A 26,199-nucleotide genomic window follows, 5' to 3' on the forward strand; every position below is an offset into this window, starting at 1 on the left:
AAAATCACGTGTCGTTATAAAGTTGATGCGGACTATATGTAATAACTTTTGTCAGTTCGTCCATGTCGTTGCATCGTAAAAAAGTTAATTCTAACAAAAAGCCTTTCGCCCCTAAATGAAAGATATCCTCAACGATGAACTGTCATTTCCTTGCGGTTCACTACCGTTCCTGTTATATGAGCAATTTTTTTATCGGGGCACCTCAACGTTTATACAATTGAACAGTCAAGAAGATTTTCTAATCATGTAGTTCTTGCTAGTATAATAAACCGGATCTTTATAATGCTAATTGAACTGAAAATACTGAAGTTTATAAGTATATACATTTTCAAGAAAGAAAAAAAAACGTATTCTAGGAAAAAGAAAGAGTAAAGTTATGTATCAAATAAAAATTATGTTATTTTAAGTTATCGATCACTTTATAACTATAATTGTAACAACGTAAAACAAAAGAAGCAAATTACAATAGCAAAAAAATTGCCTTTATAAAACAACCGGAAAACCATCACATTCATTTAACTATCACTACACCGCAGCAGAGTAGATACACAGGAACGTTGTATTCAAAATGAAAATATTTGATATTGTTTTGCTTTTTCTTTTATCATTTGATAATACCTATTGTATATCCACTACTGATTTTTATTCTTTTGGTTCCGAAAATGGCGATACAAATGCTCCAACAAACGACGATGGATCAACAGCTCCAATACCAGTTAGCAGTCTATTTCCATTTTTCAATCACCAGCACGATTCTCTTATTGTAAGTATATTTATTCATATATTTAGAAAATGAATGAAAGTGACATATTTTGAAATTTTAAGTTTTTTTATTACACACTAAGTCTTGCCAGTAGCTCGAATATTCACGCAGATTGTCAGACTGGTCGCCTGTTTTGTCTACATCTGGGTATTTATCAATCGTACTTGTAGCATTCATCACTGACAACACTCATTATCCCCGTTTTTTGATAAATACTTCATCTTGTTTTGCCTTTTTTAATAGAATTAGCAGAATCTCAATAGCCTCGTCTTTCAGAATATATGATCCTTGAAAAGGGTATCAAACCACGTTAGAAACACAATTCAAATTTTCATGTTGATACTATTGCGACTGACGATTGCTCCTATACTCCATCGTTACTTGATGAAAATATGACAGATACTGTATCGCCACTGTTTAGTTGTGAACGCAGTTTACTTTATGATAAAACATTCTGAGCAAAAAAAAATAATAAATTTACAACCTGTGACCATTTACTGTAACAAAAGAAAAGATAATAAAAATAAACGAAACGAAATAGAAATAATAAAAAAAAAATAATAACGGATTTAATAAATTAATGCTGGATAAAATCTTCTTTTATTGATATTTATGAATAGTACGTGGTATTTTTCAATTGTAGGTTAATACTAATGGAGTAATTTCCTTTCTTGGAACAATGAGTTCTTACACACCAACTCCATTTCCTTTAGGCAGTAGCAGAAGATTGGTAGCGCCATATTGGGCTGACATGGATACAAGAAATGGAGGTGACATATGGTACCGGGAAACAACAAATTCTACGTTATTACAAAAAGCATCTGTAGAAATACAAACGATATTTCCACGACAATATAATTTTAAAGCATCATGGATGTTCATCGGTACATGGAAAGAAGTAGCATTTTTTGGTGCCGACTCTAATGGTAAACAGAAGGTAAATCATTTAGAGCATCGAGTGTTTAATCCAATAATTAATGATGACAAAAATGGAGACGAAAACTGAACACGAATGATGTAGTTTGCAATTTGATAGATGGTATGTTGGGTTAGAAGAGAAGCATAACAAAAACGGTTTGGTGTATTAAGCATTTATACACGTGTAATGGAATTCCATTTAGGTAGTTGTTTTTGAGTTAATTTTGACGCAGTATATGTGTAATGATGAAACAGGAAACAATGCTGTTAACGTTTATTTGTTCCGCCTTACAGAACTTCCCCTGGAAACTTTGTTATAAACAATGGCATAATATCTGTTCCTGATGGAACAAATATTCTATAAACCATTTATTCCGTAAGGAACAAATACTGTAACAATTTTGTTCTAGTGGAAATATTCTTCCAGAATATTTTTTTTCTATTTGGAACTTATATTATGAGTATATATGTTACCTACTATAATTTCAGCGTAATATTCGTGTAAAAAGGGCTATAGGTCTTGCATATTAGAGTGCACTTACCATAGATATACTTTGTAGCACGATTAATATTTATACTTTCAGAGAAATACATTCCAATGTGTATTGATCACAAATGGCAGACATTCATTCGTTATGTTTCTATATGATAAGATTGAATGGACAACAGGCACGGCTAGTGGTGGGAGCAGTTCAACTGGGCTTGGAGGTACACCGGCACAGGTATAATTTTAAAATCAGAATACATAAAAGCATCATGATATTGGTATTAATTTTACTTAAGAGCGTCACATCAGTGTATCAAAATGTAACATAACTTGATAGTATGTTATCAACCAGAGCAACGGGATTATCTTCATTTTACTAACCAAGTCTGTTAATTAGCTCTATTATAGAGCTTCTATATCTGGATATAATCTTACATCCGGTTGAAAACGAAGACGTTTTTAAAAATCTCATGCCTTGTGTAGAGCGATTGTCGTACTCTCTAAGCGACTAAGAACCGTCACAACAACTCTCTGTCGGTGGCCTGCTTCTGTCCCTATCTTGCATGACTTCATATTTTAGTAGCAGCCCAAACTTTCCACTCTTCTGTCCGGGTATACCTACCTTTTAGAACCTACATATTGTTTTATTTGTTACTTTATTCTCGTTCTTGATATGCATGAAATATTTGTATATATTAGTGAATTCGAGTATACTAGTTATATACTAAAGTCGTGTTCTATTTGACCAGAACAAAAATTACTAAAAAAAAACAGCAACGGTTTTTTTATTGATATTGTGTTCATGAATGTGTTTGTTCGGAAGCCACAATATTTCCAAAATTTTATTTGCACTTTTCAAATTTTAATCCTGGTATCTAAGTTGAGTTTATTGACAGGTAGGGTTTGATGCAGGGGATGGTATCAACTACTTTGCAGTAAATGCTTCTAGAACAGCAGATATCATTAACATACCACGCATGTCCAACGTAGATATCCCAGGAAAATATATATTCCGTGTGGATTCTACGACAATAGAGCAAGGAGGATGCAATGTTAATGGTATGGATATGATGTCTGAAAAAACCCAATTCTTATAATATGGAAAATATAAAAAAGAATATAATTCATGATTTGTTTTACACTTTCAGTTGACTCGATTATAGAAAATTTAAAAAAAAATCATTTAACATGGAAAAATTAGAAAAATATATGAACCAAAAAGCTAAAATCTAAAGCAAATTAAAATAAGGTTGAAGTTCATAAAACCTGAAAACGCTTGACTCTATCAATCAACGGAAAGAATGGAAAACAACTGTCATATTCCTGACTTGGCACAGACATTATCTGAAGAATATGGTGGTTTAAACCAGGCTTAAAATCTTACAAAATCTCCCACTTGTATGAAAGTTTTTTATAGTTCCGTTTTACTGACAAAAAGATAAAACTATGCTTTACATACATGAATCTTTCGACTTGTGCTTATTAAAGTAAACGATTCTGTGTGATTTCTCTAATATATTTATCTAAATATCACCATGGTGCAAAGTTCAAGCTCCTTTAATGAAACATCAGTACACCGCCACTGATTGATATAGACATGTAAGGGTTAAACTGCAACAGCACAACAAATAGTTAAATTTTTATGCAATACAAATATTGCAAATCTGTCATATAATATATAGCTTATAATTTTGAAATGTTTATCAAGAGATTTCTGAATATATTTTAGGTACTTTAACAATAACTCCTCGAGAAGCTTTAATGTTTGGTGGAACGAGACTAATTGTTTCTGGACCTTGCTTCAACCTGGCCAAAAATATCAAATTTTATATGTCAGATAACACTGAAGTTTCCTGTCATTTGTTGACTGATATCAGTATTTCTTGCATTTCGCCTATGGTATACAGAAGTGGAAAATATAGAGTTTCATTGCATGTACAGCAGTTCTCTCAGACAGTTACCAAATTCCCAGGAACATTGACGATAGGTACAAATCTTTCAAATAGCCTTCTTTACATTAAAATCATCATTAAATAAAACTAAATTTTTGAAAGAATGCTATTAAAATCGATGCAATTGTTATAGTCAGACACATGAACAATTAGTCTGATTGTTTGAACATATTTGCTATATTTCATATATATAGATAAATATTCATACATTTGTGAGCATAGATTCTGAATTAAACAATGCAGGTATTCAAAATTTTATACGATGCACATATATTTTTGATTTAGATCATGTTTTAAGTTCGAGGGGTATAACGAAACGTGTAGAATAAAGGAAACAAACGATATCTGTTTGCTCTATCAGAAAGTGTATATGCAAACAAATATATTAAAAAAAACTATGTAAGAATTAAATATTGATTTTTTTATACAGTCTATCCTAAATTGAGGTAAATTATATGGCCTTCAAATACCGTTTCGATTCCTAACATCACTGAAGAGACATTAATTGTCGAAATCCGGATATGGTGTACTAAATTTTGCACCTTTTGTTTGCGGTATACCATCTTTTCCGCGAGTTTATTGTTTTCTGTTCGATATTTAATTAATATTTAAGATCAATTTTGTTACATCTGGTGATCATTTCGTTTGACAATCGCCAATGGCAGTCAGCAGGGTTTAAGAACATCCGTTGTTCGACCTGTTGTCAAATGCGTTTTGTTAAAATAGACTTTGTCACTTTTTTGGTCTTTTGGAAAATGTTGTTTGTGCTGTATTTAGACCCCTTTATATAATATATATAGATTATAACATGGCATTTTTCATATCAGACCCCTTATCAGCCCTAGGTCATGATCGTGACAGCTTGTGGCTATTAGCTAATACCTGGAACGTAGTACCGGGAACCAGGATACAGAAAAGCATGCGCTAATAACCGGAAGCAGTTGATATAAAACGGAAGCAGTTGATATAAACCGGAAGCAGTTGATAACAAAATTCATATCACACGGCTAAAGCAATTCTTCAAATTTAATGAATAAATATATGTACAAATAAGTTTTATCATGGGGTACAATTAAGCCATTATTTTCTATAAGTATATGATAAATATATATATATGGATAAAATCTGTTGTAGAGTCGTCACTGGTTCAGACGTACTTATAATATAATTATTTCTGTGACTGCATCTTACATTAATTTGTAGGATCCTTTACAATAGATAATTCAGCTGATCTGTAACAATTCCATCTTCATCCCTTATATATATCATGTACTGTGTTACGACGCTAGATAAAACTGACGAGGAAAGGTAACACCCGGCCACCGAAAGCTTTATTAATATAGAGCCTAGGTGGTCGAGTGGTCTAGCGCGTCGGGCATAGTGCAAGGCGAATTGGTGCCACGATATCTCAGTAGCATGCGTTCGAATCCCGGCCAGGGAAGAACAAAATATTTGCTTCCGCAAATTTTCAGATCTAACATTGTTGGGTTGTTGTTTGGACGAATTATATATATATATACAAGTCTAAATTGAAAACATATATATTAAAACATATATATATAAACAAGTCTAAATTGAAAACAACGTTCAAACCTTTGATTGCGTTGGATAAAAACCGCAATTTTTATACGTGTGCATGCAAAACAAATTTCTTGGTAGAGGGGTCTAAATACAGCACGAACAACATTTTCCAAAAGACAAAAAAGTGATATATATATATATATATATATATATATATATATATATATATACAAGTCTAAATTGAAAACAACGTTCAAACCTATGATTGCGTTGGATAAAAACCGCAATTTTTATACGTGTGCATGCAAAACAAATTTCTAGGTAGAGGGGTCTAAATACAGCACAAACAACATTTTCCAAAAGACCAAATGAGTGAAAAAGTATATTTTAACAAAACGCATTTGACTAGCAGGTCGAACAACTGATGTTCTTAAACCCTGCTGACTGCCATTGGCGATTGCCAAATAAACGGATCACAAGATGTAACAAAACAGATCTTATTATTAAATTATTACTAAACAGAAAACAATAAACTTGCGGAAAAGATGGTATACCGCAAACATGAGGTGCAAAAATTTGTACACCATATCCGGATTTCGACAATTAATGTCTCTTCAGTGATGTTAGGAATCAAAACAGTATTTGGAAGGCCATATAATTTACCTCAATTAAGGATAGACTCTTGAATTTTGAAAGAGTCAAAATAGGATGAACGGATCATATAAACCCGAAAGCAAATATAATACAAGCCCAAACGAAAAAATATAAACAAGTCTAAATTAAAAACAACGTTCAAACCTATGATTGCGTTGGATAAAAACCGCAATTTTTATACGTGTGCATGCAAAACAAATTTCTAGGTAGAGGGGTCTAAAAACAGCACAAACAACATTTTCCAAAAGACCAAATGAGTGAAAAAGTATATTTTAACAAAACGCATTTGACTAGCAGGTCGAACAACTGATGTTCTTAAACCCTGCTGACTGCCATTGGCGATTGCCAAATAAACAGATCACAAGATGTAACAAAACAGATCTTATTATATATATATATATATATATATACAAGTATAAATTGAAAACAACGTTCAAATCTATGATTGCGTTGGATAAAAACCGCAATTTTTATACGTGTGCATGCAAAACAAATTTCTTTGTAGAGGGGTCTAAATACAGCACAAACAACATTTTCCAAAAGACCAAATGAGTGAAAAAGTATATTTTAACAAAACGCATTTGACTAGCAGGTCGATATATATATATAAGTACGTCTAAACAAGTCGGACAACTCTACGACAGATCCATCCATTGGATCACCAGTGAAGGTCATACACGGCAGAAAACACACATTATATATTCATAATTACTCTAAATATCAGCACAACAATGTTAAATCTGCTAATTTGCGGAAGCAAATTTTTGTTCTCCCCTCGCCGGGATTCGAACTCATGCTATTGGGATATCGAGACAACACTGCCTGCACTGTGTCCAGCGCACTAGGCCACTCGTAGAGTAGTCACTTGTTTAGACGTACTTATCAAATAATTATTTCTGTGACTGCATCTTACGATCCTTTACGTCAGATAATTTAGCTAATCTGCAATAAAATCCATCTTCATGCCTAATATATCATGTACTGTGTTACAACTCTAGATTCTACTGACGAGGGAAGGTAACAGTAAGCCACCGAAAGCTTATGTTTTAGTTCAATCTAGGTGGCCGAGTGGTCTAGAGCGCTGGACACAGTACAGGCGGTGTTGTCTCGATATCCCAATAGCATGAGTTCGAATCCCGGCGAGGGAAGAACAAAAATTTGCTTCCGCAAATTTTCAGATTTAACATTGTTGTGCTGATATTTAGAGTAATTTTGAATATAATATGTGTTTTCAGCCGTGTATCACCTTCACTGGTAATCCAATGGATGGATCGGTCGTAGAGTTGTCACTTGTTAAGAAGTACTTATATATATATATAATGCGGCTTTTTCACTATATATATATATATATATATATATATATATATATATATAGTGAAAACGCCGCCTATTTCTTCTTTTATATTCAGTTAATCCTGCTATAGCAAGACAAGTTCTGAAAAGGGAACCTAAGCTATGGAAGTACAATAGTCTAGTTAGTGTCTATTGGAACCCAACAGTTTTAAATTTCCCGAGCGACGAAGTAATCAGTCTACATCTGTATACTATAACGGTAAGATGTACACATTTCCAGATAATAAGGCTACAAGTGCGACACATTTATAAAAAATTCAAAAAAAAAACGTATGTTTCCACAAAAAGAAAACTATTTATTAAGATTGCATTGACCTAATGTCGCGAACTTGTTTCATATATTGTAAAGATTGAGGACAATACGTTGGTGCTTGATTTTGATATTTTGATGATTTTCATCAGTTTCGTTCTAGAGATATGTTGCTTTGTTTTCATTCCCTTATTGATGCGTACAGCTATTTATTTAGTTTTATACTAGGTCTTTCAATGAATGTTATTATTTATTTTACACTAGTTAAACTGTATTATAGAAAGAAAACCTAATATATCCTGTATTGACCTACCATTCCAAGATATCAGCATTGAACTCTACAGTGTTTGCAAATGGGAGGCATACTTTCAATCTACAGTTTTCAAACGACGCAGGAATAATCAAAATGTCAACAAACAATCCAAAAAGGTATCTCCTCAATGATGCGTGAAATACTTGTTCGTAGTATTATCTAAAATTACTGACTAAAATAATATCGAAGCTACTGCGTTATAACGAAAATTAACTTGTACACAATCAGAAAGATAATACAGAAACTAATAAAAAAAAAACACATAACAGATGAAAACAAGTTGATATTTAAGCCAAGAGTGATATCAATTAGTCTGTCTATTCTGTAGACATTCAATTTCCAACCCATTATTCCGTCTCTATCGTATTTACTACTTTAATTCTACATTGCCTATTAAAGGATATTCATAGTTTTAATTAACTATAATTATAATATTCTCTTTTTATTATTTTCCGACCAGCTTTGTGCAGTATGCTAAGTTAAAACCTCACAGTGTTGTACATTTGTTGACTCTTAATCTAGTCTTTTTCTCCAGATAATTTGATATCTGGATGTCCAAACTTTAATTTTCATCTACGTTTATTTAAACTGGTCCGCCATTCCATCTAAATCTCTGCACCGTTAGTGTAGCAATAAGTGAACACAACAGGGTCCATTTTACGTTTATTAACTTACTTTATCTTACTACGCTTGTCTGCAACGCTGTTCGAAGTTTAACATCCAATCACACAAAGATTAACGAAGACCGCAAAATAGCTGTTCGCCAATAGTGGCCGTTGTCTTCCTCATTCAAATAATACCCCCCTTGAACTGGAAATCATGTTGTTTTCTCAAACCACGCCTACCATCGATTGATATCAGCTAATAGCGCAGATAATTTACAGATAATATAATATTTTGAAAAATTCAAACATCGACGTCTGCTGGAGAAAATATAGGAAGGAAACGAAAGAACGAATCGACACACTGATTTTGGGATAGTCGTATGAATAAAAGAAGGGCGTGAAACTGATATTGATAGAATCTCGGTCCTTTTATCTTTATCAACAATAGCAGAGGTATAATCAATTAAACAATAGTAGAATATAAAGCAGCAGCCCCTTGTTTTTGATATATATCATTTGTGCCAAATGTTATTTTTAAAGGTATCAATTGCGCCATGCCTTTAAATCAAGCAGAACCAGTTCTACCTATTGAGAATAATATTCTTCAATAATCATCAATTGAAAAACTTTTAGGTGTTAGAATCGACTCTAATCTATCATGGACAGGCCATGTTAATTACTTATGTTCATCAATATCACCAAGACCTCATTTACTCTCTAAGATCAAGAAATTTCTAAATATTGATTCAAGAAAATTATTCTATAATGGTTATATTCTCCCAATGATAGATTATTGTTGTACTATATGGAGTGGTTGTGCTTAAAATGAGCTAGTAAGAATAATAAAATTGCAGAAAAGGGCTGCAAGACTAATTTTAGATGCTGATCCACTTTCATCATCAGCACCTCTGTTCAAACTGCTTGGGTGGATGACAGTAGAGAACAGAATCTCATACCATAAATCTGTTTGATGCAGAAATGCCTTAAGAATGAAGCCCCTGTATATTTAACCGAAAAATTTAAAGAAATGTCAGAAATAAACGAATATTGTTTGAGGAATACGTCTTGCAAAATAAAAAAAAGTTCCAAAAGCCAAAACAGAGCTGTATAAGAAATCTTTTATATATTCAGGATCTATTTTATGGAATAACTTACCACTATCCCCGAAAACATCAACCTCAAGTACAAGCTCATTCAAAAATGATTTAATTTAAATTACTTGTTGGAACATTAAGAAGCTGTGTAATTTTATATGCATAATTATTTTCACACACTTACTTAAACTTTAAATATTGTTGAGCCAATGCTATATGAATTCATAATTTTTACCTGTTTTGAAAATTATATATTTCATAACATTTTCTTATGATTTTCTTATGTGTGTGTGTTTTTTTATTATTTTTGTAATTGTTTGTTTGTTATATTTCATCGCATTTCATGAGGGCCTCAGGGAAGATTAGTGTTATAGCTAACTGTGTAACCCTCTTTAAATAAAGAATTATTATTTTTATTATTATTATATTATACGGAATTCCTTTTCAACAATTTACTTGTACACATATTTATCATACATAATAGTCATAAATAAATTTAGGTACCTTTATCAAGAAAAGTATTCATTGACTGAGGGAAATAAAAATATTAGTTGAGAAAAGTCTTTGCTGTTTCCACCATCCGTATAGACTGAAACTCCACTGTACGCGAGACGCACTAATTGTAGACCAGTGGCATTTCGTAAGCGCTACAATTAGCTGTTTTAGTCATCACATGTTTGTATTTTTGGACAATGTTGTGAAATTTCAAGTCGCTACCTACATTAAATTGCGAAGTTAGAAGCAGTCATATCTTATCAACAGAAACATTCCGCTCAAAAGTATCTGAATTATACGAGAGGTCAACTCAGACGTATAGAGATTATGTTCGTGCCATTAGTTACGAATTCCAGCCTTTAATATAATTATGTTGTTTGAATGTAAAACGTGCTATGAAATGACTTAAAATGACTTTAAATCCACCAGTGTAAACCAGCGGTCCCAAGCCCGGATACAGGAGGAGGGAAATCAATTTATTTTTAAATTGGCGCAATCGTGTACTTTATGTTTGGCCCATATGGTACTATGTATTTTGAAAACTAGTGGCGAAAACGTAGCATTTGTGCAAAAAGACGCATATTTGACGCAAATGGATTTCTCCCGAACAAACACTTTAAAAATGTCGTGCATCCGACGTGCTTTTCTGGATTTACATTCATCAGAAACCCTCAAACCTAAACCGTTTAAAAGCTAGTAAGTACGCTGCAACGTTAGGAGCTATTTCTGAGTATTTGACAAAAGAAGATAGGCTACTAGTAAATCAGAGACATATTCTGATTCCTTGCCCGGCTTTTATCATACTTGTTTTTCCTTTTTGGTTTATAGCTCTTCATCTTTTTAATAAGCTTTGAATTTTCAAATATTTTGGCCTCGAGCATCACTGATGAGACAATGATTGTCAAAATGCGCATCTGGTGCAAAAAAATTGGTACCGTTTATGTTATTGTTAATACAATATATGTGTCTCCTTAAATCAACTGAACGAACACTAGATCAGTAGAAATCACACAAATTATATACATGTAAAACATTTTTCATTACTTATTTTACAGTCCATACTATTGGTCAGACATGTTTACTGTTAATGTAAACCGTCAGCAAAGTCAGACAAGTTGTTATGAATGGTGGAGCAAGGACTTAAACCAACAAACAATTAACAGTAAAGACGTCAACCCATGTCCTTGTACACTTGATGTAGCTAACATAGATTCAGCAAGGTTTAGTGTCGATCCACAGTGTTATAAGATAGAGGGATCTGAATTTTTTTGTCAGTTTCAAACACATGCTAAAGTTTGTTATCGTCTGAATATACCATCGTAAGTAAGAATTGAAATTTTATAAATGCATCTAAACTTAACGTTTACATATATGCTGACGGACTTTTAAAGCGCAGTTCTAGAATATATTTTTTATAATTTTCAATTTATAAATATATGCAATACTTGTAAAATACATATAATCATTATCTTCATTCATAGCATTAATATCAATATTATGAAGATAATCATGATTTGATGATAAAAATTAGCGAAATGTGTGTTGCTTTTTAAAAGCCCATCACTAAATATTGCTTGTTAAAATGTTGTAAACCCTAATTGATGCATTTTTTTTTTTAAAGAAGAGAAAGAATTTAAATAAAACTAGATATAAAGAATCCCCCCCCCCCCAACAGTTATTCGCAGCTTTATATTATAAAAAGAAGATTTTCGGCCCAGATTTGGAACTCAAATCAGAAATTTTGTCTTATTTTTTCTAAATGCGCATTATTGAACGTATCAAAGATATTAATTCATTGAATAAGAACTTTACATAGTTTACCAAAATTCAGATACAAGAGTAATTTAAACAGAATCGCATGTGGTCCAAACAGAATGAAACCATGTTACCCTGCTGAAAAGTAAGCATCTCCTTCTTTGATTAACTGTATAAACCACAGTAACCAACCAACATTTCTTGTATATCTTCTAATCCTTTATTTTTATTAAAGATATAGAATTATACGAAATTAATCTGTTTCATTTTCTAATATTTTATACTTTATAACCTTAAAGCAGGTCATATGGATATGACCATCAGTGTTGTTATGATAAGACCGGTGTGTTGATGAATCCAAATGGAGATTCGACGGATGGTAGTGGATATGTCAACAGATATCACTTTCAAGGGAGCAACGACGCAAATGTTCCTTTTCTTTCTAATTTTGTTTATGACGTTGTACCATACATGCATTGTTGTATGTTCCCTTTTCAAGATTTCGAGCCTGACGAAATGGATATAGCACGAAAGCAATGCTCATTATTTTTTAACAGGAGACCACCGAATTCATGCATGAATTACATTCCGCCAAGACCAGGTATTGCTGTTCATCATGTTCTGATTTCACATTTTATTACAAATAAAAAAAAAACATTTACTACGTTTAAATCAGTCTTAAATGAAAAACAATAGAGAGGTAGAGATAACACGATTGCAATCAAAATCATCTGTAAAAAACTAAAAACATACAAATTACACCCCCCCCCCTCCACCCCCCTAAGAAATAAAAATAAACTTCGCACCACCATGGATAATTATAAAAACGACGAAAAAACAAGCAAAAGTTCACAGGCACAGCACAACTCATAAATAACAGGAAATCAACTATAAATCGAGGATGAACTCATGTTTGTATTACAAAAGAAGTAGAAGATACAGAAAGAAACATTTAAAATGATGTTATTGTAGTACACTTTTAATAATCATTTCTGTTATTTTTCTCAAAAAAAAATAAAGCACTACTCAATTAGTCGTTTGAGTGATTAAAGAAGAATTGCACTGAACTTAATGCAATCTGAAAATAGAACTGTAAGCTTCCTTAATCAAAGATTTATACAATTCTGAATAACATTAACGGTTCCAATTTACTGCACCTGATGCGCGTTTCGACAATTAACATCTCTTCAGGGAGGTTGAAGAGCTGATAAAACCAAATGAAACCGAAAGTAAAGCAAAACCTGGACAATGAATCCAAACTTTGCACAAAGGAGAATCTAAATTAATTTCCAAAACTTTACAACGGCATTTTTTATGTAAAACGATATTCGTATTTTTATGACAGTATCGAAGTACTGGTTTCTTGACTGGTGATATTCACTAGGTCTTACAGTTTACCAGCGGTGGTATCGCTGGGCCCAGTGGTAGTAATAATTAATTTGATAATTGGTGATCAGTTGAAGTGCAATTTGGAGTTAGATTGACCCTGAATCAACCTGAATTTCAAATTCTACCCGATTTTCAGAATTAAATAATAAAATACTGTAAATACTTTGACCCCCACATTTTGAGAAATAACATATTGTACAACACTTACCAAAACTTGTGTTCACATTGGAAGTCTTTTTGTAATACAAATCTTTCATTTATTAATATTATCATTTTATTATTAATAGTATTATCTTTATCATTGGCAGCTAGAGTAACCGGTGATCCCCATTTTGTAACATTCGACGGACAAGCATATACATTTAATCCAGTTGGTGAATTTTCAGCACTTTCAAATGGAAATTTTTCCTTGCAGCTGCGAATGGAACAGTATTCCAATGCTCGAGGTATTTATTGAATGACAGAAAAGGGCACGAAGGCCATATGTTTATTAACATTTAAACTCTTCTATTGTTTTATTTTTACTTTATCTAAAAAAGGAACAATCTAGAACTTTTATTGTTGGAACTGACTGAAATATTGTTACAAATTCTCTCTGATCATACACATGTATACTTTCGGTCCCTTTTGGTAATATAGCCCCTTAAGTATTTAATTATTTATATATTCTTATCTTTTTTTTGGCTTCATCGTTCCCGATGAAGAATAATTATAAAACGCTTTGGACTCAACAAATACACAAAGGGGTATTTTTATTACATAGGCTAAGTGAATAATTTTCAGTTGTCTGTATTTATTCAGCTGTTGTTTAACAATAAGGAAATTGTACAGATAATTCATACTTAACGTTCTATTCAAAATGAGCACATAGAAATTATTCTATATTATATAGCCAGTTCTGTAACTTCATTTGTGGCGCAACCTTATCCAACAGCTGATGTTATTGAGGTACAACCGAACACCATTCGTGGAATTGATGTTTTGGTAAATGGAGAATTGGTTGATTTTAATTCTTCGGAAAGTATGTCTGCTTCGGTCATATCTGCAGAGGGTAAATATTTCTTCAGGATTACATTATATATTAATGAATTGTCTTATAATTTCGTAAAATATCGTTTATATGGCATTGCTTTGATTGAAAATTAAAAAAAATAAAGAATTCTGCTTAATCGATAGCTGATATTGCTCATTTAGTTTTGTTTATGCATCTATTTGTCACTGAAAAAACTTTCCACCCAATGATTAAAACTATCAAATTGGGATTGTGTTAAGAGTAACAATGTAGCATAACCTAATGCATTTTTGAGCTGTTCGGATGAGGCCAATTTGGTTTGCAAGCTCTAAATCGTAATGGTATCAACTTTTTATACCTACCAGAAAAATGTTAAACATGCTTAATATTTGGTAAAGCAAAACCAAAGAAGAAATCAATCTAATTGCTTTAAATGTTGATGCATTAAAAGAGAAGCGGAAGATACCAAAGGGTATTCAAATTCTAAAGTCGAAGACAAACTGACATCACCATGGCAAAAAATGAAAAAAACGAAAAAAAACCAAACAATAGTTTACAAATTATATTTCCATTATATTTGATATGGTGAAAAAATGAAAAACGACAAAAAAACAAATAACAGTTTACAAATTATATCTACATTATATTTGATATAACGTATCTTTGTTTCCTTTGCAGGATCAACAATAGTCAAAACATCGGACAGTCCACCGACGATTATAGCTACCTTTTACACAGAAGACATCTCTATTAAGGCATCCAGTGCAATGAACCTTCTTAATTTAGTAATAATGACATCCCCAGACCGACACACAGGTAAAGTCATAATTAACTGATAATTTATGGGAATAATCAGATTTGGATGATAGCTCTGTTTTTGCTATTGCATAATTTACAAAATTAGAGATTGTTCATGGTTTAGGAAGAAATGTGTATCTATAATTAAGGCTTTCTGCGTTGAAAATGATTTATTCAAATTCAATGCAATCTGATGTCACTACAAGAATTATGATTTTGTATTTGTTTATTGTAAAGCATAGGCTTGACTACGGCCAGCTGTTACTATTTCCATTATCATTTCGGCGTATGCAATGACATATATTTTTCGAATTTATCCCATATAGCGAATTGTTCTCTTATTTGTATTTCTATATATAGGAAATCTATCTGGTCTCTTTGGAGATAACGACGGAGACGCAGGAAATGATTTGCATTCCAAGGACAATGAGTTAACACAAGGAAACGCTTCAATGGTCGCAATTCATAATAACTTTGGATTATCATGTAAGGTTTCTTTGATACAAAGAACAGTAAGCGACCATGTTTCAGTTGTAGTATTAGCTGAAGATAAAAAAAAATAAGATAAAAAATAAATAAACAAGAATCACTTAAAATACAAGTCAGCATTCAGTGCTTCAGCACTGCTTCTTGTTTATTTTATTAATATAGTGTTCTTTGTCATTATTTTTTTTGGTTCTTTTTTGAATAAAACTACGATTTATTTGACCTCAGGCAAAGATAGGCTTGGATTGATTTTGCTGTTTATGTAGGTTACGTCTTGCTAATTTGAGTAAATTGCGATCGATGTTTTTAACTCATAACTACATTTGAATATACCAAGCAAGTGCATATATAAAATGGAATTGCATGAACTGCAAACGAAAAAAAAAATGCATGCACCGAGAAGGTAATCATCTCCTGGTTTTCAAACATGAACCACCATGCAAATCAGGACTGGTTAGAAATATAACGAGAGGGAATAGAATAATACTTTAATATTTTAGATCAGACAATTTTCTGATGTTTTAGCATCTAGGACCGGAAACACATGCATCTCATGGCTCGTTATGCAGACACAATACATTGGTTTATCTCTTGTGATGGATTTTATACTATATTGTCTCGAAATAATTTTTTTATCAGCAAAATAGAGTTGTAGAAGATTTCGTGATAAGCGCAAACTGAGCACTTTTAGTTGAAGGTCTTACATAATTCTTGATATATCACGTTCATGATGTTATACATAAGAAGTCTTATTCAAGACTTTTACCCTGGTTTTCTGTACGAAGAAAGACATTTGCATTCCCTTTCAAGTATAAGGTGCAACAAAACTCCCTTGTTCGTATTTTCTAGTACATGTATGTGAATATGCAGCTGTGTACCCTCAAGAAAGACAAAAACCCAGATATCGTGATATGTTCATTATAAGATCATGTATACGTCACGTTTTACTTTTTTGCTATATTCTGGTGCCCTCGTGACCAAAAGCTTATCTGTAAATCTCAAGCACATGCAGTGTTACTACTATATGTAGAAATGACCGTTATTAAATATTCCATACATGATTAGAAGTATAACAAAAGTACATGTACATATAATAACAAATCCTTATTACGCTTTAAATATCATTGTAGGGAGAGCTGCAGAAAATGAATCATTATTCACCTACACAGGTGGCAGAACTTACGAGTCATATCAGAATTTGAACTTCATTCCTACATTTGATATACCTGATAATATTGATCCCACAATAACACACCTGTGTAATTCAAATTCAGACTGTATATATGATTATTACGTGACTGGAAATCCTATATTTGCCGAAATGTCGGCAAACGCATCTGATGACTTTGCAAGAATTTCTAATTATACTATTCCAGGTGAGGCTCGCCTTTAAAAAAGCGAATTGTGTTGTTGTTATCTATTTTGCTTTACATGTAAAAAATGTTTTGAAAGACAAATTCATATACAATGTATATTGTTTTAAAACAAGACTAGATTTAGATGGGAAATTATTGTCAAAAGGGAATAACAAATAAGGAACATTCCCCCCTCATTGATGAATGTGGTACAGTGATACAATATACCAAATGAAAACGTTGTTGGCAGCTATTCTTAATCAGCAATAGTAATTCTTTATTACATTATACATATATTCATATTTGTCTAACCCTGAAAAGGGATAAAATTCCCAGAAATCTCAAGTTAAATAAATAGAATTTATCAGAAAAGATGAACACCTGAACTATCAAATAATAATTGCAATTGCGCTTTTCGTTTTACGTAAATAAAATGACTAATGTTGTTGCTTCGCATCACGGTGCGGAGCTATTAGTTTCAGTCGGTATACACGCCATCTTGAAATAATTACTTATCACATATAGATTCTGATTGGTTGCTTTATGGTGCGGCTGAGATACAGCAACAGCTATTTGCTTGATGAGATAAAGAATTACAGACTTTTCTCGTCTCAGGATAAGACATCAAATGCCGGAAAATTAATTATGTGTGTTTCAGTTCCGATCAACTATCATTAATTCATGTTCGTTTTATTATGCATATATTGCACACTGAAATTCAATATTGAAATATCAATTGTTAATACGTGTTTATTTGCTTTGTTAATCTGCAATATGCAGGATTTGTTTTGCTAAACAATGTTCCTATACAATGTTTACAAAAATGCATCATCTGTATTTTATAACTTCTGCCAATCTAGGCACACCTCCACAAAGGCACACCTCCAGAGTCGTGTCTATTTGTGAATGTTTTAATTTTCAACAAATAAAGTGAACAAAATTTTAAAAGCATGGGTGTATAACGCACACTCTTAAAGTAGAACAACATCATTTTCACTGAAACTAAATATTTATTGCTGTTTACAATTATATGTTATTGCTTCGCATTGCAAGCTTTCGTGTTACTCTTAATCAACATACCTAAACATTCATATATATCTAAAAAAATTATATACAGAACTAGCAATCAAAATCGCAATGACCAGCTGAAAGAACTAGAAAACCGCACTCCACAAAAACACATTGACAACTAAACACTGAACAGCCAGTTTAAAATTTCAGAAAGGTTCATCTTAATATATATACAAAAATTGATATCCCAAGTCTAAGACATCCTTTTTATATCAATCACTATCTAAAAATACCACATTTCCAATACTAATTCAACAACCACATGCGGACATACTACCTTAAATTAGGATAGAGCGAAGCAGTCCATAGCTTTTTAGAAAGTTAAAACTTGTTGGATAATAAGGTTTAGCTAGCTATAAACCATGTTTAATCCACCATTTTCTACATAAGGAAATGCCTGTACCAAGTCAGAAATATGACATTTGTTTTCCATTCGTTTGATGAGTTTGAGCTTTTGATTTTGCCATTTGATAAGGGACTTTCCGATTTGAATTTTCCTCGGAGTTCGGTATTTTCGTTATTTTTCTTTTTCATAAATTAAGTTATAAGATAATGTGTAAATAATGTACTTATATATCTAAGACAAAAGTCAACAAAACAATTGTAAATAATCATAGCCAGAAATGTTCTGTTTGTTGTAATTTCGGTAGTTGCTACATGTGGATTCCCATCAAACGTAAGTGATGCAGTTTGGGTAGCGGACGGCTACACAGAGGGATCATCAGCAAGATTATTATGCAACCGAAACTTTTTCCAAGTAGACGTAGTGATAACATGCACGCCTTCTGGAAACTGGTCAGACTTCAATGTTACTTGTATGTCATGTAAGTTATTGCCTCCTCCTCCTCCTCATTCTCATCAAATGATACAGTAAGGACACTTACACGTTTTTGATGTTTTTTTTGTTTGGCAATGCTTTACGTTTTGGTTATTAACAGTTCATTAGACTTATACGTTATGTAACTGATATAATCATTCATAATTAAAAGGAGTGGTGGTTTAACACCCATGATACATTAATTCATTTAACAAATAAAACGAAAAACAACATGCACGGCATGTCTCAATTTCATACTCGTCCACAGTCGGGATAAAGACTATTAAAGATTTGCCATTTACGATCATTTACACCAGGTTCAATCCACCATTTTCTACATAAGAAAATGCCTATACCAAGTCAGGAATATGACAGTTGTTGTCCATTCGTTTGATGTGTTTGTGCTTTTGCTTTTGCCATTTGATTATGGACTTTCCGTTTTGAATTTTCCTCGGAGTTCAGTATTTTTGTGATTTAACTTTTTATACCAAATTTCTTAAGGGACAAAACTCAAAGCAACCTCTGGTAGATGAAAGTCAAATAATACCGTATCACATAATGGCTGCATACTTTCTGATAAAGAAATATTTCTATCAAACAAGCTGAGTGTAAAACATAATGTGTATCATATCATAGCAGGTGCTCGGATATTTCAAGAATAAGACTCAATATTTGGAATAAAGTTCAATAAAATCTATTTTCTGAAATGTTACTGCAACAGAACAAAATGTTGACTCCAAACTTAGAGTTCGTTTTTGTACAATACCTGAATTAAATCAATATTATGACTGAAATATTCATGTAGTACCGCAAGTCTTTCCCATTGAGTGTCTGTATTGTATAAGCATTATATATCAGTTATACTGAATAAAGGACATGCTATTTCATTTTTTTTTTTTGCATTTAAATTTGACATTTCTTATTTTACAGCCTTCAAAAAGATACAATCTTATTGACTTGCTTACAAAATTTGTGAAAACCACGAAATCATTCATAATTTTTTTCTCTCATAAATTCATGAAATTTGTCCTCACGAAAAAAGTTAACGAAAAGTAGATGCATTATTGTTTATTTACCAGTACCAGAGTGTGGAAAACCTCAATTGGTAGCAAATGGATATTGGGTACCCGTAGAAGGAACTGATGGACGAAAGGCTACTCTTCAATGCAAAGATGGTTATTATATGCCAATTGAAAAAGTCCGAATAATCTGTTCATTAAATGGCACGTGGACATACGTTGAAGTAAAATGCAATATAGGTAATTGGAAAGACATTTTAACTCCATTTTCTGTTTGCTATTAATAGGCTTGTTTCATGGAAAACTGTTAACAATTGTATTGTACAATCTTTAAGGAATTAAAACAGGAACAGTTTAAAAGAATATAAAAAATCAGTGCGTTATCACAAAAAAAGTGCCTTTGAGAATACTAGGATAATGCATAAATAGTTCTTTAGAATTGACTATTTGTTTGTTTGTTTGTTGGTGTCACAGTCATCTTTTATTGCCCTGGGATATATTATGGCCACCAACTTTTAATGGTGGCGGAAACTGGAGTGCTTTGCGCTAACCATCGACCTTTGGCAGAAAAACTGCCACTCCTTTTCAAATAAGATCGGAGTTGAACACACCTGGACAGCGTTCGAAATCACATCCTGTGAGTTGACAGGTTAGTAATCACTGCAGATGAACTACTTGGACCACTTGGCTATCGAGGCCCTCCTTAGAATTGTTCAAAGTCAATATGTATACACTAAATGTTATATTAGCAATATAAAAATAAGAAGATGTGGTATGATTGCCAATGAAACAACTCTCCACAAGAGACCAAATGACACAGTAAAAGAAATAAAAAATTATTATAATGGAAATATGTTTTGATAAAATAAATAGTTTATGTATTAGTACCGATAATATTGTTTAATTTTATCGGATACAAAAGTATTGTATATTTCCGTGTGCAACAATATTTAAATATGTGTTTTATTTTTTTTAATTTACTAGTGACAACTTCTTCGTCATCAACGGTATCAACATTAGAACACATAACCTCTAACCGAAATACATTTATTAGTCAAACAAACAATACAGAACCTCAAACAATAACTACAGAACAAGCTACAATAATTAAGGCTTCCACTGTAGAACAATCTTCAACAACTAATGCTACTATTACAACTGATGGCACATCTTTCTCGAATGACGGTTTAGTTACTTCTACAGCAGAAAAAGTATCAACAAGCTACCAACATGGAGAGATAGATTCGACAAGAAGTGTATCAACCTCAATCTATATATCAACAATAAAACAAGACAAACAAGAATCGACAACTATATTTCAACGTAGAAGATCAACGACTGAAACAACTGAATCGTCGACTACGTCATCTATTAAAGAGCCAAAACCCGAAATGACATCCGATGCATCTAGACCATTTGCACCATATAAGTACAACACGTTTACGATTTTAACTTTGACAGCTTGTATAGTTGTTATCATCAAAACTATTATGTATTATTAGTGTAATGGATTAACAAATATCGATTTTTTTATCGCAGCAAATTCTTTGTTTTTAAGATTGTCTTTTACTATATACATAATCTGTAAAAAATCCTTCTGACTGTATATTAGTCTTAAATGGTAATATTTATTTTGGTTATCCTACAGAATAGAAAAAAAAGCCTTATATAATTGGAAAAGCAGATACCTAATACAATGGGACAAAGTCCATACTTTACGATGAAGCATTAATTTTACGATTTCGAAAGATATCTTCATAGGAACACTTCAACGCGTACATTTCTTTAAATTAAAGTAACTTCCTTGGTGGTTTCGTGCTTCTCTCGAGTGTGAGAGGTCTTGGGTTCAATCCACGGCCGAGTCGAACCAAAATTTTGAAAATTGGTAGTTGCTGTCTCTCCGCTAGTTACGCAAGCAGCATGTAGGAGTAAAAGCAAAGACTGGTTGGCTCGAAGTCAGAATAATGTGTCTGGGTAGAGTAGTATATCTTCTCTGTGGACTTTTACCCGATGAACTAGTACGTTAAAAATCAGGCTCAGCCTTTCGGCCTAGTACAAAGCAGGATTTATATTGATATAACATTATCATGTTCTCGTCTTGAATATGCATCTAATTTGCCATTGGACGTTTAACACCCACCCATCATCATCATATGGTAAAGTAACAGTAACGTCGTTTCATTTACATTTGGAATCGACATAATATATATTTTATTGTACAATTAATTTACAGTAAAAATATCAAACGGACTAGTATTTTCTTATCTTGCTTTGGAAAAAAAGAATTAGAAACACAAAAGCTCTATTGTTAATAATATTATCTTATCAATTGTCTAAATAAATGGACGTCTATTGGTAGGGATAAGATTGTATACAAAATACTATCTGGTGGTTGCTCTAAACCTTTAAGCTTTTTTTAGCATAACTTTGTTTGGATAGAAATGGGATCCTTTTATTTAAATATTTTAGAAGTGAAACCAAGTAATTGAGCAGTTGCTTGATGCTTTCTTGGCAAAAACAGCCTTGCTTCTACATGGTGTTTTTTTTCAATACGGTCAGAGTGTGCCATTGTTTTCTATCTAGAACTGTTGACCGATATATTTTTAAATCACATACTCCTCTGTAACTAATCAGTGGTCCCGAGATGTCACAAATGTGTAACGGGTTCTTCTTGTTAGGATATACATCTTTATCTTTCTTTGGTATGTTGTGCTTTACAGTGGACAAGGGAGGCTGTTTAATTCATTGTTAATAAGTTGTCAGAGTTCAGACAATTTCAAACAGTACCTGCATCCTCCTCTTCTCTAGTGTTTCAGAAATGTTTCATACCAAGTATCACGAAATAGAAAGGACAAATATATAACATATCCATAAAACATGCAAACATATGACGTGTTATTTAATGAATCTACATTTTTCTCGTGAACGGACACATTTCTGAACTGAAGTCAAGGACGTATGCCGAATAAAAATCAAACACTCAAATCTACAAATGCAAATATGAACCGAGGTTCTAATCCATACAATTCCTTTCTTAACCATGGGAAAATATCTGATTACGAATTCGTGTTGCGGTAGGAGTCAGAGGTAATAAAAAAACTGATCGGTCAGTAAATTCCAAATAGGACGAGAACGGGCGAAGTGAGAGCCCCATATGGAATTTAATAACCTCGTATATACCGTATTAGGCCACTAACACACTGCATCACACAAATCTATCTAAGCGACTATCTTGAGAAAATTAAGACGTAGTCGTAAAAAATAATAAATATTTTTCAGTTGCTGTTATCGTGATCAATATGAGCCATTAAAGCAATATTTGGTGGCATGTGGACTATTACAGTGATGAAGTCTTCAATATTAAGAAACTACTTGCACTGGTGTAAACAACATCAAATGCCAACAGTAACAATTAAATATCAAAGAACTTTGATATCGCAATTTTTAACACATTAAACAGGACTTTCTATTATTTATAGCGAGGAAAACAGCGTCTCCAAGATTTTTTTCTGTAAAAGCTTAATTTTTTTTAAAGAAAAGTTGCTCTTCTTGTAACTTCTACTAACCGTGTATTTAAAAAAAACCCAACGTCTTCTGACGTTTACGTATGTTTAAAATATAAAAGTATAATAAAAATGCCGAACTCCAAGGTAAATTCAAAATGGGGAAGTCCATAAAAACTGACAAAATCAAACGTTATCAACCAACTGAACGAGAGGAAAACAACTGTTATATTCCTGTATTTAAAATGCAACTCTTCCAATCACCGTGTATTAAATATAAATTTATGCCCATAAGAGAAAGAAGTGAATGAAATACGCGAAGGGGACACTTACAAAGTTACATTAAAGTTAGGAGGCCTTAAAGACGATATCAATTACTTGTGAGTTAAAAGAAAGAAATTCATATAGAGGTCTAGAATTACGAAACTGTAGAGGAATAAAAATGCGTAGATAAGGCAGAAATTCTCTTCTTTACACCAGCGACACTCATCGTGATACTTATTCTAAATCCCTATGATACATCAAAGTTGACGATTTAGCATAATATAATAGAAAAGAAGATATCTTTTGTCTTAAGTCAAATATTTTACTAAATTTATAAAACATCGGTACATGAAACATTGGAGGTGCGCCTATTGCAGTATTTTGCTGGAAAACTGGCTCCAATTGTGATGATTTGTAGCCAATGTTACTGTGACTTGACTGTAAGTGTTGCTCTCAACCTATTCCAACTTATTCAAAATTCTGACCAAATTGCAATTTGTTTTATAAAACCAAACTGTTCAATTGATCAGAAATTTGAACAAACTGCTGTAGAAAAACACAGTCAAGTCGTGAAAGTGCAAGGTGATAAAATAAAGCATACTTACAATCCTATAAGACTTTAATTCCACTTCATTGTTATAATAAAAAATCGGTCTAACAGTCTGTATAGAAATTTTATTGTTATTGTCATGCTAAAGGTGATGGGTAGTAATTTTTAATTGCTATAAAAATGTCCAAACTAAGCTTTCATACATTTTTTCTTTCGAAAAGTCTTCTATATTCATAAGAATCAGACATCATTTGAATTAAAACATTTTATATTCAGTAAAATATGTGTGAAATTACAATACGTGTTTAGTAAGTTTCCATGGGAGATAATCAATTTTCCTTTTAAAAGTCTTCTATATTCAAAAGAATAATGTTTTAGGTTATCTCCCATGGAAACTTATTAACAACGTATTGTAATTTCACAGCAGTTTATCAATGTTTAAATGTCATAAATTGATTGAGAAGACAAATCAAGGTAACAAAAAAACTGAAACAACTCTAAAGCAGGATAATCGTCTCCCGTTATGCATGCATCATCTGCCATGCGAATCTATACTTAGTAAACATTTCGCAATCGGGAGTAGAACAGAATCGATAAAATTACAGATTAGATGACTATTCTGGTATCTAAATATCTAAGACTGCGAAAACATTTCGCTAGTAAATTGAGACACATACATATCGAATCGGTCAACCGATTCATGATGGTAACCATAAAACTCATGAAGTGTCAATTTCAGTCGTTTTCCGGTCAGTAGGGGCGCACAATTCTTACCCCTAAGAATACCAATTGTCTGTTGAAATATAAATCCATCAAACAAAACAAATATGTTGTCTTTCAAATTCTCTAGCATTTTGATAATCATCCTTGTTGTATTTGTCTTTGGAATCAGTGCTGTTCGATTTTTCATATACCAAGAACAAAAAATTTGCCCCCCCCCCCCCCCCTAAATAAACGGACTCTGTTTAAGACGATGTATTCGATCTTCAATTAAGCATAGGGAATAGAAGTGTAAAATGTAGAAAAAAAAAAATATTACTGCAATATTTTGCAGTGGATCTTTAGAATGTTTAAGAATAGACATCTGATTGACACGGCTGGTTGAGTTTACCTATTGACAATATTTCTGAAGCACATTTTTTACTGTAGAAAGAATTATGGTACTTAAGAAATATGTTTAGTTGAACATCTTGACGACCCGCGTGGATAAATATAGCATGGAATTGTATTGCTTTTTCTCTACTGTAAATGTTACATGTACTTTTTGACTTGATTAGATTTTTAATGTTTGGAAAACTATTTGCCTGTTAATTTTATTACAACATCTGCTAATAGTGAATTTCAATAACCACCAATGTTTAAATGAGGACATTGGAGGTTGGTAAACTCTCTTCTGAAAAAAACAACAAAGTTTTATCCCTCACTTTCTTTTTTACAAGGCAAACTACTTTTGACAAGCACAATCGTGAGACAAAAGTCAACTCGAGAAGTTCTCTACCATGAATAAACAACCGAAGTCCTTAATGTTATTAGTTAACAAATAAACATGATGATAGAACTCTTGATATTCTAGAAATTGTTCTCTGTGAACTTGTTTTTTTGGTAATTGGATTGAGATTAAGTATTATATAAACTGTTTTACTCTATCACTTTTTTGTTTAACTTCTTTTCGTGCGATGATTTCCGGTACATAACTTTTTAATCTTTTGATTTACAGCTGGCATTAGGCTTTTGCTATTTTGAATGTGGATATATCACATACAGACAGTGTATCG

The 26,199-nt window shown here is 32.4% G+C and overlaps 1 protein-coding gene across 2 annotated transcripts; it reads left to right on the plus strand.

Annotated features, from left to right (window-relative positions):
* The first annotated feature begins 282 nt into the window (after window positions 1-282).
* LOC127727974 (protein mesh-like) lies at window positions 283-22,357 on the plus strand. 2 transcript variants are annotated; one of them, XM_052235108.1, is made up of 17 exons: window positions 283-763; window positions 1,407-1,700; window positions 2,266-2,403; window positions 3,065-3,227; window positions 3,898-4,155; window positions 7,705-7,847; window positions 8,179-8,327; window positions 11,461-11,724; window positions 12,463-12,761; window positions 13,858-13,995; window positions 14,442-14,600; window positions 15,240-15,377; window positions 15,720-15,845; window positions 16,976-17,221; window positions 18,922-19,095; window positions 20,168-20,347; window positions 21,092-22,357. In XM_052235108.1, the coding sequence occupies exons 1-17, from the start codon at window positions 569-571 to the stop codon at window positions 21,607-21,609; spliced, it is 3,582 nt and encodes a 1,193-aa protein (XP_052091068.1). In that variant the 5' UTR covers window positions 283-568; the 3' UTR covers window positions 21,610-22,357. The 2 variants fall into 2 exon arrangements, with proteins under 2 accessions (XP_052091068.1, XP_052091067.1); XM_052235107.1 differs by having other exon boundaries at window positions 284-763; window positions 12,460-12,761.
* Window positions 22,358-26,199: the final 3,842 nt, after the last annotated feature.

The sequence above is a fragment of the Mytilus californianus genome, unplaced genomic scaffold, assembly GCF_021869535.1.
Source record: "Mytilus californianus isolate M0D057914Y unplaced genomic scaffold, xbMytCali1.0.p SCAF_2, whole genome shotgun sequence".
Lineage (NCBI taxonomy): Eukaryota > Metazoa > Mollusca > Bivalvia > Mytilida > Mytilidae > Mytilus > Mytilus californianus.